This window comes from Kogia breviceps, chromosome 19 (assembly GCF_026419965.1).
Source record: "Kogia breviceps isolate mKogBre1 chromosome 19, mKogBre1 haplotype 1, whole genome shotgun sequence".
Taxonomy (NCBI): Eukaryota; Metazoa; Chordata; class Mammalia; order Artiodactyla; family Physeteridae; genus Kogia; species Kogia breviceps.
In genome coordinates, this window is record NC_081328.1 from 40,569,198 (window position 1) to 40,591,981 (window position 22,784).

Genomic DNA, 22,784 nt, shown 5'->3' on the forward strand with positions numbered 1-22,784 from the left:
GGCAGAGGCTGTATCCTATTCATTCTTCAACTCTTTAAGACTTACTACAGATCTGCACATTCTAAGGATTCCATAACTGTGTGCAGAATAAAAAACATATGAAAAGCAACAGAGAACACATAAATGCCTAGCAATTGTTATCATTTAGGAGTTTATAGTCTAATGAGAGTTAAGAGACACATAAACACAAATTATACAAGGTAGAATATTTAAAATGCCACAGGAGAGAAATATAAAGTATAAGAAAAAAATAAATGAGGAAATTATAGTATGAGACAGAAATTACAGTATTTTCTTTTTCCCTGGAGATCAATTACCAACCATCCTTAAAAATGTGGCCAAGGTTCTTACCACTCAACCTAGCCTCAAGTTTCTAGCGAATTTTTACAAATTTATATTTATCATAAACATATATGACCACTTCAAGTGCCCTAAGAAAAAATATCACATACAAAGCTATCTCCAATTTTTTCAGCCAGAATAACTATCGTATATTTCAATTCTGCAGTACTTTATTTCTCACCACCATCACATTTCTCCAGGAGACAGAAGTAACCCACCACATAGCACTGAAGTCCATTATAGATAGCATACTGATTAAAAGCATAGGTTTTGGCAACATGATTCTACCACTTATACTGTAAGATCTTGGGCAAAGTATTCCTTAGAATGTCAATTCCCTCATCTGTAAAGCACGAATACCTACCGCAGAGAGGATTTAAATTAGACTATACATGTGCAAGCACTCTTTAAACACTTAATAAATGCTAGCTATTATAAAGGATTAACACTAAACCCAGTGAACAAAGGCTTGCTAGTAAGACACATGCATGAATTGACTGTACGTTATGCCTCGTAGTTGATTTGTTTTATCATCCTTCATAACTATACTTTCCTTTCCAGTTCCATTGCTATCACTCTATTCTATGCCCTTATCAACTCATACCTAGACAACTTTCTAAATGGTTTTACATTTTCATCTTCAGACATACTTTTACTAGACCAGTATTTAACTTCTACCACCAATATCCTCCTTGCTATAATGGAAAGAACAATAGATCACAAATCAGAGAACTGGGGACTGGTTTTCAGCACTTTGGAGCCCTAAACCTAAATTTCTTCATCTGTAAAATGAATTTCAGATTAAATTAGCTTTAATATTTCTTCTTGCTATAAAATTCTATACCTCTCTTGTAATCAAAAACTGCCTTTGGCTTACAAAATAAAGTTCCAAATTGGAGCAGCATCGAAGCCTTCCACATTCAGTGTGGTAGTTAGGAGCATGGGTTTTGGAGTCAGAAAGACCAAGGTTTGTATTTTGATACTGTCATTTACTGGTAGCTTATTCTTGAGCAATTTGCTCAACTTCTCTAAGCCTCAGTTTCTTCCTCTGCAAAATGGGAATAACAATAATTATCTCATAGACTTGCTTTAAGAATTAAATGAGATATGTTAAGTGCCTAGGACATAAACACTCAGTAATATTAGATTTGTGCCTATTTGAACCAATTTCCCATCACTGCCTTCTAGTTATGGTTTCCAGACTGCTCCTGGAGACCTAGAACCCTGCTTCAAACAAACAATTGTGGTTTTTTTCCACCCTCTCTTATACATTAAGGTTCAACATTTTAAAAATATGTAATTTGAGAGGTTCTTCTGCTTTTAAAATGTATGAAATGCACTGCCCTATGGGCATTCTCTGCTCCAGCCAGCCAGGCCTACTCTTTGCCAACTGTAATCACTTTGTATACATCAGTATCTCCTTTCTTTGGTAATACCTATTCCTCCCTCCTCAAGACTTCATTGCGAAGTCTTCCCTAGTCATTCATTCTTACAGAATTTATTCTTCAGCTTTCTTCCACTTATCTCCTAAAATAAACGGCAAACTCTATGAGAGTAAGGGCGGTATCTTATAATGTCATGTATATTCTTTTTTATGGTCTCTTGAACATAGTAAGTATTTAATAAAAGTGCAACTAATTCCATGTAATTCTTCACCAGCGATTGCCTCTTTTAAAGTAATCTACCTTGATAATGTGCAAACTGCTTCTATAACTAGTTCACTCTTTTCTTAGAAAAAAAGTACTAGAATGATAAAATGGCCTTTTATACTTATCTGTTCTAAATCTTCATTAGTAAAATTTGCTACTTCCTTTCTGGTTATTTTGCGTAAACTTAACATATATTTAATGACTTCTGATTAAATAATGTCTTAACATATAGCTTGCTTGTTTATTTATTTATTTATTTGTTTGTTTGTTTGTTTGTTTGCGGTACACGGGCCTCTCACTGTTGTGGCCTCTCCTGTTGCAGAGCAAAGGCTCCGGACGCGCAGGCTCAGCGGCCACAGCTCACGGGCCCAGCTGCTGCGCGGCATGTGGGAACTTCCCGGACCGGGGCACAAACCCGTGTCCCCTGCATCGGCAGGCGGACTCTCAACCACTGCACACCAGGGAAAACCAATGTCTGTCTTTAAATGTGACAATCCCTATACTGAGAAACAAGTAGTCTATATGGCATCTGAATTCACCATTTCCCCTTCTCCACTCCCCCAATCCCTTTTCCTTTCTAGTCTAGCCCTAAAACCTAGACTTCTTACTACAGACTGACAATTCTGACTAATTTTGTTTACTAACTGGGTTCATCTCTTTTGTTTATATTAACTAAATTCCATTAAGATAGTCAGAGGTTGTATAAAATCTGTATCTTACTAAATTTGATACATGAACTATTAAAATTATGCTTACCTTTGGCAATGTATAAAGACTGTATAGCTCATTTAATTAGCAGGGAACAGAGGCCATTATAGCTACAGGTTCCTTCAGCTAGACCAGCAAAAAGTATAACTAAGCCTTTCTGACAATCCATACTCTTGATTTGGGGGAACTACATGTCTGCTGTTCCCCTCAAACCTACTCTTATTTTCAGTTATCAGCTTTTTCTGAGAAGGGAAAAGATATAAATGTATTGTGTTGGCCAAAAAGTTCCTTGGCTTTTAAAGTAAAAATAAAAGATAAATTTTTCATTTTCACCACGAACTATATTGAACAACGTATTCACCCTTTTATTCCACTACCTTCCGCCATTTGCCAGGCAACTTCATAATTCCATCTTCCCAAAACCTTTTTTAAAATTAATTAATTTTTAATTTATTTTTGGCTGCACTGGGTCTCCACCACTGCACACAGGCTCTCTCTAGATGTGGCAAAGGGGGGCCACTCCTCATTGCGGTGCACGGGCTCTAGGCTTGCGGGCTTCAGCAGTTGTGGCACACGGCTCAGCAGTTGTGGCTCACGGGCTCCAGAGCTCAGACTCAGTAGCCACGGCGCACGGGCCCAGTCGCTCCGCAGCACGTGGGATCTCCCCAGATCAGGGCCCGAACCCATGTCCCCTGCACAGGCAGGCAGATTCCCAACCACTGCACCACCAGGGAAGCCCTTCCCAAAACGTTTTATTTTTTGAGCAAAGAAGTGTTCCAGGTGTCTTTTACAGTTTTCCAGGGAAATCAAATTTTTTCCATTAAGAGAATTTTGTAAAGACCATAGTAAATGGAAATCCAAAGGTGCAATGTCTGGTGAATACGGCGGATGAATCAGAACTTCCCAGCCAAGCTGTAACAGTTTTTGCCTGGTCATGAAAGAAACATGCAGTCTTGTGTTATCCTGATGGAAGGTTATGAGTTTTCTGTTGACCAATGCTGGACACTTTTCGTTGAGTGCTGCTTTCAGTTGGTTTAACTGGGAGCAGTAGTTGCTGGATTTAATTGTGTGGTTTTGCGGAAAGAGCTCATAATAGAGGACTCCCTTCCAATCCCACCATATACACAACATCACCTTCTCGGGATGAAGACCGGCCTTTGGTGTGATTCCTGGTGGTTCATTTCCCTTGCCCCACGATCTCTTCCATTCCACATTATTGTACAGTATCCACTTTTCATCGCCCATCACAATTTGTTTTAAAAACGGTACATTTTCGTTACGTTTCAGTGGAGAATGGCATGTGGAAATATGGTCAATAACGTTTTTTTCACTTAACTTATGTGGAACCCAAACATCAAAGCTATTAACATAACCAAGCTGCTGCAAATGATTTTCAATGCTTGATGTGGATATTTTGAGTATGCTGGCTAACTCCGGCATGGTATAATGTTGATTGTTCTCAATTAATGTCTCGATTTGATCGGTATCAACTTCAACTGGTCTACCCAACCATAGAGCATCGTCCAGCGAGAAATCTCCAGCACAAAACTTCGCAGACCACTTCTAACACGTTTGATCAGTCACAGCACCTTCTCCATACACTGCACAGATCTTTTTTTTTGTTTCAGTTGCATTTCTACTTTTCTTGAAATAAATCATAATATGCCAAAAATGTTGTTTTCCCATCTTCAATATTAAAATGTCTATATAAACATTCACCAATTTTGATAAGTTTTTTCTTAAACGCACACTGATATGACAGCTGTCACAATACAATCTAACAAAATTGTTTCGAATGAGGTTAAAGACAACTAAGCACTACTAGAGCCATCTTACAGAAAAAAATGAACGAACCTTTTGGCAAATCCATTAGAAACAGTGATTTCAAAGTTAGGCTTATATTCAAATGGCAGAGACTCAGTACCTGTATGACCTTTCCAAAATTATTTCTTCAGTTATAAAATGAGCATACTAATATGTATTTCATTAAGTAGGACATGAAGAATGTTTAGATTCTAGATTTGGCACCTAATACATACTGAGTTAGGTGCTATTTCCTTTTCCCAAAGAAAAACAAATTTCAAAGGGAAACTAAGGTAGAAGGACAACTCAGCTTTTACAAAGACCCTATCCAGAAAATTTATCTATGTCATCATAATATTAAAGGAAAGCTATTTTCTCCTCAGGCAAAGAATGACTTTTCTTAGGAAGTTAGGTTTTAAAGATCAACATTCTAATTTAACAATAAAGTCTAAATGGTAACACCACATATTTCTATTGTATTGAATTCAAATCTAGTTTTTCTTCAGTCATAAAATGTAGCAGAAGCACTGTTGGGGCTTAGCTAATGCAGGGTTTACCCAACTATATTAACCATTCGTTCGCTAACTGAAACTAGCGTGGGAGGAGGGACATGTACATAAAACCAAAGAAACCAACTCTACTCTGCTTTGATTCTGCCTAGTCTAAGTCTTTTTCAAAATAATTATTTTCTATATTTGTAACAGTAATACAAGTATATCATATCAAATTTTAAAAGAATACAGTAAAAAGCAACCCACTTTCCCTTCACAGTCTGCCTTAACAAAGATTTTTTTCTGCATAGTCAAGCAAATAAAAATTAAATATACAGGCATACCCCACAGAATGTACCCTTTTAATATTTCACAGTGAAATGCCTCAGTTCATCTTTCTTGACACAACATTTTCCAGCCAATGGTTTCATACAGTAAAATTTTTATCTTTCAATCTCAAAAATCTAATTCAACATTTTTAAGGAAAAGACTAGTGAGAAATCTGGAGATACATCCACATACAACTTGTAGGACTTTGGGAAAGCTGCTTAAGTATCAACAAAAGGTATGGACATGTTACTACATAGAAAGCAACTGTTAACAACCATAGTAATTATTTGGTAATCAGGAACAAATGTTTAAGTATTTTATACCTTAATTTTTAAAAAAATTCATAAACAGCCAGCTATGTTTTAGAAACTGGTTAGAGGTTGGGTTGATGTGTAATTGTAAGCCATTTAAAATAATGGTAAATATGTTCCCAAGTAGGGTTTTCATACAGAAGGTCTGATTTTCAGGAACAAAATAGTGATTTTTAAGCAGGAGGTATATATCTATCTATCTGCACACATATACATGTATATGATATATATCATTTAACACAAGTGGTAGTTTACTATAACACACACTATTCTGCACCTTGCTTCTTAATGTATCTTGGAAATTGTTCTATACATACTGAGTACATAAGAAACTAACTCAATCCTTTTAAAGCTGCATGGTTTCCCTTTACCCATTTTAGTACCCTATTTCTTCAAATCTAAAATGCCATTAGGGCTCCCCTGGTGGTGCAGTGGTTAAGAATCCATCTACCAGTGCAGGGGACACGGTTTGAGCCCTGGTCTGGGAAGATCCCACATGCCACTGAGCAACTGGACCCACGTGCCACAACTACTGAGCCTGTGCTCTAGAGCCCGTGAGCCACAACTACTGAGCCCACGCACCACAACTACTGAAGCCCGTGTGCCTAGAGCCCATGCTCTGCAACAAGAGAAGCCACCACACCGCAACAAAGAATAGCCCCCACTCGCCACAACTAGAGAAAGCCCGCATGCAGCAGCGAAGACCCAATGCAGCCAAAAATAAATAAATGAAATTAATTAATTAAAAAAATGTAAATGGGGGCTTCCCTGGTGGCACAGTGGTTGAGAATCTGCCTGCCAATGCAGAGGACACGGGTTCGAGCCCTGGTCTGGGGAGATCCCACATGCCGCGGAGCAACTAGGCCCGTGAGCCACAACTACTGAGCCTGCACATCTGGAGCCTGTGCTCCGCAACAAGAGAGGCCGCGACAGTGAGAGGCCTGCGCACTGCAATGAAGAGTGGCCCCCACTCGCCGCAACTAGAGAAAGCCCACGCACAGAAACGAAGACCCAACACAGCCAAAAATAAATAAATAAATAAAAAGCAAGACTTGTGCGACTGGAAAATAAGCCTGAAGAGCAGGAACGATGTCTTATCTACTTTGCCCATGGCTTATGCTATTTACAACTGGTATAACTAGAATACATTATTAGCTCAGTAAATGTTGATTGTCTGTTACTGACTGAACCCTCTAGACAGCGTGAAATATGAAATAATACCACACCTCATTCATTTTTCTCAGGTGTTGAACTTTTCTTTGTGACCAAAAAATCAGCCAAATCATCAAACGGCTTAGACAATATAACAAAGGAAGTTCAGGCACCACTTCTGGGCTACATCTACTTACCTATTTCATGGCAAAAATAAAGATTCTGAGCTACATTCCATTCCATTTCAAAGCTGCCGGAAGGTTATAAAACAATTTCAAGAACCAAATCCAGCTCAACAGCCACAAAATACAACTATCATTTGCTGTTGCTTTATTCCAAATTAAACACATCCTCTGCCTCTATAATAAAAAATTGTCCATACATTTCTCATCAACAGGCCTTTCTTTATGTTGTTTCCTTCAGACATCTTGTCAACATATCTTTTCTACAGGTCTTTTATTTTTTTAACACTAATAATCACTTACCAGCCACACACAAAAGTTCCTATTTTTTTTAACTTTTGAAATATTTTAATAAATACTAGGGGAGAACAAAAGGTGAATAATAAGGAAAATTCAAGTACAAAATTAAACCCACTTTACAAAGTTTAATTTTCTATCATACCACAGATAATTCTGCTTCAGAGTTAGCATGCCCTATTCTCCAACCTATCCAGTGACAAGTTATATACACTGTAGCCCCAGGGACTGGCACCCTTTGTGAAAGTCTTGCATGGGTTGAAATAATTTTTAAACGTTAACAAAAAAATCCTAAAAAGATCAGGTTTAAATTTAGTGGATGGTTGCATGTTAAAAATGTTAGAGCCTTAAAATCAAATAAAAGGAACTAAAGGTTGACAATAAACGAGTAAATGCAAAGAACTTACAAAGCCATGAGCCTAGAAATTATTTGCAGTTACTGGTCTATACAATAGTAAGGAGGCATGATTTTCAGTGGAGCAACAGGGCTTTCTTCAGTGGTTATTTATAGAAAAGGTTTGGTACAATGAAAAAAATCAGTCATGAATTACCTCAATATACCATAAATATTAACTATATTCTAGGTCAAATCATGTGGGTATTACAGAAAGAGCTATGTAAGAGAAACCAGCACAATGCCTGCACAACGTTGAATGTGACACTAAAAAATAAAAGAGCCATTTACAAGACAATTAAAGTCACCCCTTAATATTGGCAATAGAATAAGGTCCCATTCTTTTTGAAGGGTAAAGACTGTACTAGCCATTCAAGGCAGATGGGCTTTTGCACAACAATGTGAATTTAGTAAACACTACTGAACTGTACACTTAAAAATGGTTAAGATGGCAATTTTATGATATGTGGGTTTTGCCACAATTAAAAAGAAAAAAAAGATGGGCTTCAAATTTCCCTGTTATTTTAAATAAATAATGGATTTATGAGTTATTGAGTGCTTATTACATGCCTATCACCATAGAGATGAAGGTGAAATATGGATAAAACCTAATTTCTCTTTTCAAGGAGCTCAAAGTTTAAAGAAAACCAAATTCAAGAGTGTTCTTAAAATGATGCAATAATAGGGGCTTCCCTGGTGGCGCAGTGGTTGAGAGTCCGCCTGCCAATGCAGGGGACACGGGTTCGTGCCCCGGTCCGGCAGGATCCCACATGCCGCGGAGCGGCTGGGCCCGTGAGCCATGGCCACTGAGCCTGCGTGTCCGGAGCCTGTGCTCCGCAACAGGAGAGGCCACAACAGTGAGAGGCCTGCATACCGCAAAATAAATAAATAAATAAATAAAAATAAAAATAAATGAAGCAATAATAATAATCACCCAAAAATAGGTGAGTATCCATTTACCTCACCTTTCTTAAACTCACTGTCTGTATGTCTCTCACTCTCTTTCCCTCTGCAGGTTCTAGTTGTACTTTAAAGTCTCTGATGCTTACAATGAAAAATTCCAGGATTCAAACAGATTTGCTAGCCCCTATGAAATGCTCCCCAGTTCTACTCCCTTGTATGCCTGAACAAAGAGAGTAACAATCAGCAATGCTCCTGGGAAATCTCTGAATAGGAAGAAAGGTTTCAAATAGAAGGAAAAGATCAAATCCAATCTTCAGACCTTATTCTGAACTATCGCCTCCATTCAATTCAACCCAACACTTAACTATGCAAACCACTGGGACTAATCCTATCAAGAAGTCATTTCTACTTTAGTTCTGATTACCCTTTCTCTCTTCTGGACTCTTCCAAAATCTATGGTCTCTGTCATACTAATTGTTCTCAACTGTAGAGTATTCTTTATATCATGTGCAATAAGTTCTTGCACCACTGGAAAACAAGTTTAATGGTGATCAAATCTTGCTACCTGCCCAAAAGAATAGGTGAATGCTTAGTAATAAACATTAATTTGAAATATATTTTTAAGCATTTCCTTTGTGTTACCATTGAATAGAATTTGTGGATGTAAAATATAAAAAGCAAAGGTTTTAAAGACTGAAACATCCTGCTTTATGCCCTGTCCTCTTGTGCCCCTTAATATATACATTTGAACTGATCGGACTTCCCATTCAAATTGTGGAAGTCATTTCCCAAATTCAAAGAATTAGTCAACAGCAGCGCCCCTCTCCCCAAAGATCCCTTTATACAAGACCCTCCAAGTAGAAGTGCAATGATTTCCATCATTTCTGAGGTAGTGTTCACATCTGCAAAGAACAAACAGTAGCCCTTGAATATGAGAGAGCTAAAAAGTGAATGGAGTTGGTTGGTTGGTTTCCAACTAGCAAGAACTCAGAAGCAGAAATGTTAGTATTTTGTTATCCAAATGATTAGTATAGTTAGAAGAAAAAATAAACGCAATGGAAACTTTAAGCCATACATTTCCCAGAGACTGATCTGAACTTGAGAAATGGCCTCTCAGAGAACCCTAAGAAGCCTCTGCTTCCATCTTATGTTTCATATAGGTTAATTTTTCTCTCTACTACTACATGGATTCTGATTACAGAAAAAGAACCAGGGCAATCACCAGCTTCAGGGAGAATTTGGGAGGGCAAAAATTAAACTCTGCTGTTGAATGGTTTTCTTTATAATACTGAAGCCACAATACAACATCACTAAATAATACAAAGAAAGCACAGTCCAATACTATGTACTTCATTTACTTCACCCACCCATCACCTCCACCCACCCATCACCTCCACCCACCCATCTCCTCCACCAAAAGAAACTTAAGACAGGTTGAGCCACACACAGTACGTCTGATCTGAAAGTATTTGTGACACAGCAGCTTACTCTTGCAAATTATTAGCTTAATAGTGATTTAAAATATAGTCATAGGAAAAATAGACTATTCTAGGGAATAAAAGGCAAGTGGGAAAACCCAAACACTTTTTAAAGAAAGACAACAAATATACTCAGGCATAGGATCTGCCATCAGAAACATTTTCTTTCTCTTTCTCTCTCTTTTTTTTTTTTTTTTTTTTTTTTGGTATATTTAAAAAACTTACCCTGAAGAGATTTTCCCAATCCCTGGCCCAGCTTCCACCCATGTTTCTGGAGTAAGCGATGTCCAATATTATCCTGACAGACAGAACAGAGAGACAAACCAAAAATATTCCAATAATATATTCTTCCCTTCCTAGTGATATTTAAACAGGTGATGAACAAGAGATAATTCTACATATATGCATGCAAAAAGGTGCTAATAATAGGGTAAATGTGCCCAATAAAGGGGGCATTAATGTAAAAAGAAATACTGGCTAGTATTTTATATGGGGAGAACATACAAGGTAAGGGTCCTTTCTGATGGTGTGCTGGGCAACTTCTGTACATAACACTTTTAAAAGGAGAAAAAAGGGAAGGGGAAAAGGGGAAGAATACACTTATGAAGTTTAAAACTAACATTAAAAAGCATAAAATCAAGGTATTTATACAATCATATCCACCACCTAGACAGCACCACTTTATAAGTTTTTTAAAGAAAATCTACATTGTGTTTAGTTATTCTGCTTATGTGTCAGGCTTTCATGATACAAAGTAAGTTGTAAGTGTAAGACTGCCCCACCACTAGAAATGAAAACACAATCAGAGCAAAATCCAGGCTACACTTGATTGGTTTTTTTAATATATATATAAAAATATAAATATTTAACTAGCATGCAGCCAATATTAAACTGAAAAAAGTGAGGTTAGTAAAATAAGAAATTAAATTGATTAAACAGAAAAATAAAATGAGCTCAAGCACAGACTGAGTGATGCATTTCAACATGTAATCTAACAAAAATACTAAAATGTTAGAATGAAACAGGCCTAGCAGTAAGTTAACAATAAAGAACCATTAGTGCATATAGGGGAAAAAAACCAATATACATAATGTCTCATCTTCCTAGGAGCACAGTGGAAAAGATCTTTCAATGTAAACCACATGAAAAGACACCAGAAACAACAATTAAATGTCAGCTTTTGTGTAAGGGTTCAAGATCTTAGAAAACTCTGCAGACCTTTGTCCAATTCTTTGCTTTTTACAAATACTGAGAAGTACAAAGCTAAAATAATCATTAACTGTATCAGATAAAATGATGTTACTCATCCAAAAGAAAACATTAAAAAATTTTAAACACAAAGTGTTCTGTATGCATTAAAATGTAATTTATAATATTAATTGGGTGTCACCATTTGAAAATAATCTCATATTTCCTGAAATCAAATTATGAAGTCAACTAAACCAATTAGTCTCTGAATTAGAATCAAATCTCATATTAAATTGCTTTTTATCTTCCAGCTCCATATTCAACAGTAAAATGCTCTTCGGAGTTACAAAGGAAAGAAAAAAATTATTTCACTATTCTATTTTCTGACAGTAAGTTACAAAAGGAAGAGTAAGGCTCTCCAATGCTCTGTTTAAATATTAAAAAAACAGTCAACTTCCTTCTATGAGTCTATTACAGGATGCCAACTGGAAAACTGGGCCGAATTTCACTGATCAGAGGAACAAAGATCAGGATACTTTAAAAAAAAAACAAAAATATGGCAAATGATAATGAGAAGTCAGTCTCTAAAACAAAAAATGCAATTGTTTTAAACGTATATATACAAAATCATTACTGTGCACAAAAGGTCACTAGAGATTATTTTTTGCTAGCAACTGAGAGAATGAGAAAATGCTACGGCTATGTGTAATCCCAGTACAGAATGCCTAACTATTTATAAATAACTTTATTGTTAAAAAATTTTTTCTAAGTCTTAATACAAGTAATGTTAGCAGAAAAGGAAGATAAAGAGGCCTTTATAATACTGTGGAAATAAACTTACCTGTACATAAAATCATTGTTTTACATCATCGTAACTCCTACAACTGAATTAACTATGGGAAGGACAAGGATAGCAGAATGACTCTAAGATTATGTAGCTGATTTAAGTATTGTTTAATTTTTTAACAGACTAATTTTGTAACTATACTTGGCACAGATTTACGGTATTAAACCATGCTGACAAAAATTGTTGTCCCTTTTTTTAATTTAAGAAAACTCAATCTTTTGGCTAAGTGGAGATGAGACATTATGCTGACTGTGTTATATTATGAATGCACTAAAATAAACAGACAGATGAAGCAGTATGCTATTTCCAAAAGCAGTGCAAGTGGAGTGAAAGCATTTCCATACGAACCTGGCTTTAAAAACTGGGCTGTCAAAAGAACAGTTAAATGTAACACAAAGTAAGAAACTGTCCAATCACTAACGGTCTTTTTTTTTTTTGTCTTGTTTTCAATTCACTGCTTGCAATTAATGTATTTATTAAAGAAGAGTGAAAGCATAAGTAAATTCACGAGTCAAGACCAGCTGAGAGATTCAAGAGCAGCGTGTTGTGACTGACAACAGTGAAAGGAAAAGCAAATGTTAAAGGGAGGAGGAAAAAGAAAAATTTAGGGTTATACACATTAGCACCACTTTTACAAAACCACTCAAGATGGCTGTCACCTTCTCAAAAAAAACTATTGATACAAAACGGCAGTGGCATTTCTCTTCTAAACCTTCAGGTGAAAACTGTTCTTTAATTAAATCTACTTCTGCTGTATGCACAGGGAATGAACTGTCAGGGGTTATATTAAAATTATTAACATGCCACTCTGTGTCCTTGCAGTTATAACAAACGCAACAAAAATAATAGGTGTATCTCCCAGAAAGTCTTCCCCTCACCAACCTCCTGATTAAGTGAATGACTAATACAGAAAATCTAAACCTTTCCTATCATTTCAGCCTATCTGCTTTTGGAGGAAAAAGGGCAGTTCTGTGACTCTGGAGAAATGACTAGTATTCATTATGATCCCTTTTCTTACAAAAAAAAGAAAAAAGTTTTATAAACACTAGTCAAAACTCCAACAGGCTTAAGGATGATGGGTAACACAAGAAAGGCACACCCAAATACCTTATAACAAAGTAGAACAAAGCAGACTTGTCTAATCTGAAGTGATCAAAATGTTCACTGAACTTTCACTGTGAAAGAGCAAGGGATTCAATGGGCAGCCTGTAAAAATCATTAATCTACTCTGTCTGGTTAGGTTGCCAATTATTCCCGTGAATGTTATTTATGACAGTAAGCTGCAGTAAACAATTTGTAGCCCAAACAGGTAATCTAGACATAACATGGGCAATGAGTACTATTTAACTTCTGAAATAGTAACAATTTACTATTTTGGTCACTATAATAGTGACTAAAAAACTTTCAGTTTTTTATTTTTAAATAAAATATATAATTTGCGATTTAGTTATAATCTCATAGAAGCAAAAATAAATAATAGATTTTCTTTTTTAACACAGCCTGGTTTGTGACTAACAAAGGGGCATGTACAGTGACAGGCTGTTTATAATTTAAATGCACATGGAAGAAATGCAGGGAAATATACAATTAATAAAGCAACTGAACTTTGCCCAAGGGAAGTAGGCAAAAAACTGGTTTTCCACATGATTCATAGAGTTCCCGCAACCTATTTGTTTTTTTGTTTCAGGCCCGTGTGGCGCGGCCTGTGGGATCTTAGTTCCCCAACCAGGGACTGAATCCAGGCCCTCGGCAGTGAAAGTGCAGAGTCCTAATCACTGGACCGCCAGAGAATTCCTCCCACAACCTATTTATTAGTCTCTGTGCTTGAGACTCCAAAAATGGTGGCAGTGAGGCATTTTCTTTGGTTAGGCATGAAGTTTTTCTTAATTTTGGTTAAACTATGAAGCTGACCTAAAAACTCAAACTTTTTTCACCTAGATTACCTAAATTGGCCTTTACATTTTTTTGTATTTCTAAACTTAAATGTAAATTAAAGTGCCATATTTTAACCCTTTGTTCCTCTGTATTATATGTGTGAGAAAGAATGTAATTTTTAAATGGGAACATCACTGATAGCAAGAAATGTGTATTATAAACAACTACCAACATGCTGAAAACACAGTACCAGCCAAAAAACAAAAACAAAAAACCAACTCATTATTGTTTCATCCATTCCTCGACATTTTTATTAATTAAATATCAAGTAGAAAACTTTCCCAGGAACTTTGCTCCACGAAGCTGTACACCACCAGAGTAACAATGATTATTTTGGCAACAGCACCACCAATCTGTGTAATGGGAGCCTGCCAAAATACAGATTAAAATTTACTTCACCGTGTGGGGCTGATTCCACGTTTTTAATAGCAGGCAATAGAATATCATGTCTCAAGAGAAAACTATACAATTATGTCAGTGACTAGATGAATACTAATTCCACACTGAATTTTCTTTTAGTTGACAGCCACATTCAATTTATACCATTTAGCTCATTTTCAACAGTGACAAAAATGGCAAGTCTCTTGAGTGGATTGTAAGCTTTGCTGATTGTGTATTAAAGACTCTAAGCAAAACCAAGTGCTACTAGGTGAACCCATGCAAACAACAAGTTGTAAAAATTCCCAAAACAAAAAAATCTATAGCTCACTACAGATGACACAATGAAGACTAGAGAGAAAAGCCATATAGTAATGCTACACCATTCAGCTCCAAGAAGCACATTATTTATAGTGCAGTCCACATATGGTCACTGCTAAATGTCAAATCAGCAGTCTTACAGAGTTACAGTTTGGAACTAGTGGAGTCCACAGATCTAAACAGATATGCAACATGACAAAACCCACTTATACATATACTTCTAAATTCCTAGATATGCAAAGGAAACATCAGCAACTGGAATTTGAAAACTTAACATTAATTTTTAAAACCTGCTCAGTCAACCTGACAACTATACAGACAGAATTTTAATCAGTCAGGTAGAACAAAGACCAACTAATGGCTGATGGGTAGTTTTACTTCCAGCTGAAACAATGACAACATATTTTAAGTCTATGGTGCAGGCATTTTAACTTTTGTATAGCTTATAATCACTCTCCCATCTGATTTCTCATCTTCTTTCTATTATAAAGATCATAAAGGACCATATATCCTAAATCACATCAACCAATTCTTGGATCTATGGTGGAATCCTAGACTGGGCTATGGTTTTAGATTAAGTTTTATTTGTTTTCTAAATATTTTACCTTTAAGTATATAGAGGTCATAATTATAGCTGGGACCTAAAAATCTCATAAAGCAATAACTTAAAATATAAGTTCTAAAAGTTTTTTGTAATGAGGGTAAAATATCAATACTTTCTACTTCCTTTAATTCAGATAATCAAGTTGTCTGGCAATTCTTTAAAAATTTTCTTAGAACAGCGTTTTATTTTTTTATTCTTGAATAGAAATTTCACTGAAAGATATCTGGTTGGCTGAAGTAAAGAAGGGAAAATAAAACTTTGTAACAAAGATTATGAAATACTTTACAAATGCTGGATTTTGATGTGTTTTAAACATTTCCTGATTGAAACTGAAACACCTGTATCATCTCAGGAACAAAGCTAAACTTCAGAAGTTTACCAAAAGCATAATGCATTTATCACATCTTTGTATCTCATTTCCCATCTTGCCGGTTCGCAACAAATTTACCCTATTACAAAACAAAAGGACCTTAATCCTATACTCACAATAACCCTTCACAAGGGCATATTCTTGGCACAAACCTGTGCAGAGACTTCCTCGGTTACCAGCTGCTGCAGATTACCTTTGTTAGAAAAAAAAATGACTAGACCTTTAGCTCCTGCAATGATCTGTAGACTCCCAAAGCTGCATATTTCCAGCCACTTTTGAGTTGCATGCTGTAGCAAAACAGTCAGCACCTCTCAATAGATATTGCTGCAGAGAAAGATTGTAATTCAGCAGAGACTCTTTCTGTGTGTTAGAAACAACTCCTTTTCCCCCTAAGAACAAGACAGCTCAAAAAGATAGCCAGCCAGCCAGACATATAACTAATATACACTTATTTGGTGAGCATTCCTAAGGTGACAGGGCACTTGGGGGTTACTTCACTATCTATTTTGATGCCAATCATTTTAGGACTTTCTTTTAAAACTTTAAATTTATCCCCAAATGATTTGGTAACAGAAATAAAATCCCTCTCTTTTTGTCCCACTTCTATCTAACACCATGTCGGCTATGAAGCTCCTCCCCCCTACTACCTAAACTACCACATCACAAATAAAGCATATTTTAATGTGTTTTGGGAGTAAATTTTCATTGTAAGTATAATTTATTAATATACATCTCTGAACATATAATTATTCATAAAAAAATCCAGTCTGAGTACTATATACCATTTGCTATTTTTAGTGGAGAAGATAATAACCATTTAATAAATAAGGCATATATCAATTCCACTCCTACTTGTTGAGATTACTCAGTCAGACTGAATTCTGATAGTGTTCTCCCTATGACACGTGCTGGAAAAATTCCTGGACAGTGTGAGAGGAAAAAGAGCACTAGTCCCACATGCCAAAGGAATGACTTGTCCAAAAATCTTATGCAGCCCTAAAAGAAGGCTTTAAAAATGTTAAATATCATTTAACTTACTGCTTTAAAAAAAACTTTCTGGGGTTTCCCTGGTGGCGCAGTGGTTGAGAGTCCGCCTGCCGATGCAGGGGACACAGGTTCATGCCCCGGTCCGGGAAGATCCCACATGCCGCAGAGCGGCTAGGCCCGTGAGCCATGGCCGCTGAGCCTGTGCGTCCAGAGCCTGTGCTCCACAGTGGGAGAGGCCACGACAGTGAGAGGCCCGCGTACCGTAAAACAAACCAACCAACCAACAAACAAAAAACTTTCTAGAGTATAATAATAATGACTACTAGGCTGCAAACTTAGTCTAGCTAAATTTCCTGCTACTGTTGAGTCAGAGTACCCACAGAATTATAGCTTGTATAATATTAACCAACCATGTACCTTGTAGAATATGGTACTTGGGCCTTTCTTCTGACAGCTATCTATTCTTAAACTTTGACCCAAAGAAACATTTAAATAAAATGGAAAAATTAAATTATTTTTCAAGTACAAGGTATTGACCTAGCTAGCCTACAGATTTTATTGTAAAACTCTACCTTGTGATAATTCCCAAGATGATATAGAACAAGGCAACAACTTCAGTGATTTTTAACTTAGCAAAGTGGGCTTGGCATTTTATCCTTAAGTCAAAACAAGACTGGGCTTTCAACACATCAGGTGTGAATTCTCCCTCTGCAGCATTATCACATGCGTCATCAATTACTGCCATGCCTAAGTCTAGCATCATGCCAGCACATTAAGACAGAGGTACTATATGCAGTGTTCACTGGACCAGAAGAACAGAAATAAGAAGGGGAGGTGGGGGAGAAAGAAACCCTAGAGAAGAAATTAAAAAAAGGCAGACCGTGCAATACAAACCAGATCATGGCTGCTTAGCTAATATGGGCCAACTGCTGTGGAAGAAAAATGTCGAACACCCCAAGTTGTGTAAATTTCTGTAAACATCTAAACACACACACAAACACACACAACACCAACCTAATTAGGAACATAAATATATGTTGATCCTTTACTATGGTACAGTTATGAAAATAAAAGCTGAAGTTAAAATATCTGCTCTCTAAATTGCCTTATTTTCCTAAGGGAGGAGGAGAAGCTAGTGTTTCTTAAAGGGAGAAGGGGGATGTCTTGACTGCTATTAGAGATTCTCTCTTTGATGATTTTTCATTCAAGTTAACCAATAACTTCCTGAAACCCTTATTAAATACATACACTTAAGCACAAATATTAAATACTGACAATACTGACAAGTTTAGACATTTTAACAATGGGCTGTGTAATCTGAAAATAAAGGGCTTTTCAAAATAAAAATAATGTTCAAAAATTAAGAGTCAGGGCTTCCCTGGTGGCGCAGTGGTTGAGAGTCTGCCTGCCGATGCAGGGGACGCAGGTTCATGCCCTGGTCTGGGAGGATCCCGCCGCGGAGCGGCTGGGCCCGTGAGTCATGGCCACTGGGCCTGCGCGTCCAGAGCCTGTGCTCCGCAGCGGGAGGGGCCACAGCAGTGAGAGGCCCGGGTACCACAAAAAATAAATAAAAATAATAAAAAAATTAAGAGACAGGAAAATAAATCTCCTTGTTCTGTTGCTTGCATCAATATTTAAAATTAAGTGGTGTGAAAAGATATAATCAACTTTTGACCAAAACCAGACATCTCAAGCCACAGAAACCAAAATTACCATGTTTCACAAGAGTCTGGTAAATAAAACATATTAGTCCTTAACTATTCCTAATGGAACATTTCACACATGATTGTGTTGCCCAGGAAAGGTGAAGCTTTTTTAAAGGATCAAAATACATTTTACTCCTTTATTCAATTTACAAAAACACTAAACTTCAACTTGCTATCTTTAACAGGATATCAGTATGGGCCAAAAATGATATTTTTCCATTGAAATTCTAAATTGTTTCTAGATTTTTCACTGATTTCCCAATATATTAAATATTAGATTACAACCCAAACTCTACTTGATTACTGTAGGGCATGCAAGACCTCTAAACTGTACTATAAGTTATTAATAAGTTTAACTTCATTCACATCAAGTGTCACACGAACACTACCTATCTGTGACCCAAAATTAAGCACTGATCTTACCGATTCTATAGGCTTGTCAAGTGATGCTTGTTCAATTTCCAAATGTCCTTCTTCATACTGATCAAAGTGATTACCCTGAAAAAACAAGACTACAGTTATTTTTTCCGAAAGCAATAAATGCCAAAATTATTAGTAAAACTAATCAAACTAGGGGTTATTTTAACTTTTCATTCTTTTTCCGTAAACAAACTATGCCACAAATTCAGACTTTCTTAAATTTATAAAAATGATCAGAAGTCTAGATCTAGTAATGTGAACTCGTCTTCCTATGACGAACATTGAAACTGCTAACTAAAACATTATCAAACATTTGGGCTATCAACTCTTTTGTAGACTGACTATATTAGGAAGACTGCAGAATCTTAAAAACAAAGGGCTGTACTGTGTTTTACTTTGCCTAATCAATCTTGCGCTACAAAAAATAAACCCTAACAGTAGAATGCAAATAAAATCTGTATTACAATACTGTTCAATGTTGACAACACTGCTTTTAACTAAAACTGCTAAAACATTCAACTTTAAATCATCAAGTTCTAACTCCAAAGTTTCAAGGAATTCAGAAACACAATCCCTTGACACAGTATCCCAAATACAGCCATTCCTCTAATGATCTGGCAAAAGAGATAAGCATGCCTGTATAATGCCATATTTGACCACAATCAAGCAAGCTGTCACTGCAACTAGAATAAGTCAAAACAGCTCAATTGAGGATAGGTGCAGACAACTTGGAAATTTTCTCTAATACTGGTTTTCTCTGCTCCATGAGAAAGGAAGAGCCCATAATATGGCTTTAAATCAGAGTATCAACTTCCTGATTTCCTTCGTGTTACAAAGTAGAGGGCATGAGGATTTGTGAGTTCTGAACTGACCTAAGTCAAAAGACTAAAGACTTTAGTCTAGCCTAAATTTAATTCAGGTGTGGAGTGGAATGACAACTGGAATGTTAACCTAACCAAAAATTACTTTGCTTTTTCAACGTAAAATTTCAGTTGAAAGAATAAAACTTAATGATAGCAAGCTCTAACAAATAGTTTGCCACACCATATCATAAACATTAGGTTACTTGTTTCCCTCACCAGAATTTCAAGTCCCTAAGGACAAGAATGGTGGTCTTGTAGAAAAGAAAAAGTTCTGCAACTAGACAGTGGTGATAATGGTCATACAACATTGTTAATGTACTTAATGCCACTGAACTGTGCACTTTAATATAATTAAAATGAAAATTTTTATGTTATGTGTATTTTACCACATTAAAAATAATAAAACTGTGTGGTAGAGTCTATCCAAAAAAAGAAAGGAGTAATAGGACACGAGTGGGGTTTCCAAAGGCAAAAAGCTAATCTTAAAAATGGAATAGGGGGCTTCCCTGGTGGCACAGTGGTTGCGAGTCCGCCTGCCGATGCAGGGGACATGGGTTTGTGCCCCGGTCAAGATCCCACATGCCGCAGAGTGGCTAGGCCCGTGAGCCATAGCCGCTGAGCCTGCGTGTCCAGAGCCTGTGCTCCATAGCGGGAGAGGCCACAACAAGTGAGAAGCCCGCGAAGCGCAAAAAAAAAAAAAAAAAAAAAAAAAAAAGGAATAGGATTTAAGAGAAGGTATCCCTTCCAAGAATGAGAAAAAGCAATCATCAACAAATACTGAAATGTGAAAAAACAGCTATCAATCTTGAAAGTCTGTCTTAATCTTCAATATTCTGTCCAACGATCTCTTTAAAATAACAACTGCCTCTTGGCATTTTAACTTCTGTTCCAACATTTAAAGTTTAACAGTTACTTAAAAGGTGTTAATTGCAAAGTACAGCTAAATTCCTAAATAATAAATATCCAGATAATTAGATTAACTCAAACCTTACAGTATTATAGAACACCAATGTCCAGCCAAATCTCATAATTCTTTCATTCTATAGCTTGATATGATCTAATTATAAAAGAGTAATCTCAAACTACCAACAATAATTGAGTACTATTTTTAAAATAATTAAATCTTTAGAGTATTTAACTTAGGACAACCATGTTTCAAATCAAAAGAGAACTGCTCCCAAATTTATCACTATCAAAAATGATATAATAAAAGCACAAACACTTAAACAGATATTATTAGTGAACTACCAAGTAATTCTACAAAAAAGAAAATGGCATCTGGGAAAACCCATTCCAGTTCATCCTTAGTACACAAGAAATAACTCGAGTTTTTCCAAATAGATCATGAATCATTAGCAAAATCTTTTTTTCGGTGGCCGAACCACACAGGATGTGGGATCTTAGTTCCCCGACCAGGGATTGAACCTGGGGCAGCAGTGAAAGCGCAAAGTCTTAAGCATTGGACCGCCAGAGAATTCCCTACAAATTACTGTCCATAAATACCAGATTCTAAACACAGCTAAGTTTTCAAATCATTCTGCATCTATCTAACACAATACAAAAAAGCATTAATAATACAGTTTGAGTCCAGAAAAAAGATCCATACATTTATGTTTTTTTGAAGTACAGCTGATTTACAGTATTTATGATTAACTGATCTTTGACAAAGGTTCAAAAACAGAGAAATTAGTATTTTCAATATATGGTGCTAGAACTAGGTATTCATATGCAAAAAAAGAGCCTCAATCCATACTGCACACCATAATAAAAATATAACTCAAAATGTATCACAGACCTAAATGTAAAACCTAAAATTATAAAATTTCTAGAAGAAATATACAGGGGAAAATCTTGGTGACCTCGGGCAAGACAAAGATTTCTTAAGATACAACCCCAAAAGCACAATCTATAAAAGAAAAAAATGAAAACCTGGACTGGGAGAAAATATTCACAAATCTCAAAAGACCTGTATCCAAAATACATAAAGAACTCTCAAAACACAATAATAAAAAAACTCAGTTTTAAAGTAGGCAAAGATTTCAACAGACATTTCACCAAGAATATATATAGATGGCAAGCACTCAACATCATTAATCATTAGGGGAATACAAACTAAAATCACAAGGTGATACCACTATGCACTTGTTAAAATAGCTTAAAAAAAAAACCCAACAATATCAAGTGCTGATGAAATTGCACAGAAACTCATAGATTGCTGGTGGGAATGTAAAATGGTACAGCCACTTTAGAAAACAGTTTGGCAGTTTCATATAAACTTAAACATACACTTACCAAAAATAACCCACCAATACTGTTCCTAGGTATTTACACAAGTGAAAGGAAAAACCTACGTTCACACAAAACCTGCCTGTGAATGTCTGGAAACTACTTAAATGTCCCTCAACCGGGAAATGGATTTAAAAACTATGGTTCACCCGTACAATGGACTATTTTTCAGCAATATGAAAGAACAAACTACTCATATAAGCAACAACATGTATGAATTTCAAACACATTACGCTAAGTGAAAGAAACCATACTGAAGAAGTTGTGTCATTCTGTTTATATAGCATGTGGAAAAAGCAAAATTAGAGAAAAGAAAACTGAGTGGTGGTTGACAGGGACTGTATGTAGACTGATTGTGATGGTGGCTACACTATGATACATTTTAAAAAAATATTTATTTATTTATCTATCTATTTACCTATTTATTTTGGCTGCGCCGGGTCTTAGTTGCCCCACGGGACTTCTTAGATGCGGCATATGAACTCTTAGCTGTGGCGTGCATGTGGGATATAGTTCCCCAACCTGGGATTGAACCTGGGCCCCCTGCATTGGAAGGTGAAGTCTTACCCACTGGACCACCAGGGAAGTCCCCTATGATGCATTTTGTTAAAACACAAACTATACACATTTAAAATGGGTAAATTTCACCTATAATGGAAAATAATCTGAAAAAGAATATATGTATAACTGAATCACTTTGCTGTACACCTGAAACAACACTGTAAATTAAGTATTCTTCAATTTTTAATAAATAAATAAATAAAATGGGTGAATTTCACTATATCTTAATTATACTTTAATTTTTTTTTAAACTGAAAAGGAGTGGGAAAAGCCACTAT

General features: G+C 36.2%; 1 protein-coding gene across 9 annotated transcripts in view; it reads right to left on the bottom strand.

Annotated features, from left to right (window-relative positions):
• Positions 1 to 22,784, bottom strand: part of GPATCH8 (G-patch domain containing 8) — a 98,888-nt gene that overhangs the window by 54,154 nt on the left and 21,950 nt on the right. For 3 of the 9 annotated variants that reach the window (XM_067021906.1, XM_067021908.1, XM_059046465.2), the window contains exons 2-4: positions 18,800 to 18,874; positions 17,565 to 17,599; positions 10,266 to 10,338 (exon numbers count right to left, since the gene is read on the bottom strand). Coding sequence is in view for 2 of the 9 variants with exons in the window: in XM_067021905.1 (XP_066878006.1) it covers positions 10,266 to 10,338; positions 18,800 to 18,874 (148 nt within the window). In the remaining 7 variants the exon portion in view is untranslated. Of the gene's footprint in view, positions 1 to 10,265; positions 10,339 to 12,423; positions 12,442 to 17,564; positions 17,600 to 18,799; positions 18,881 to 22,784 lie in introns of those variants that run through there. The other 6 variants (XM_067021905.1, XM_059046462.2, XM_067021907.1 and 3 more) reach the window with 3 other exon arrangements.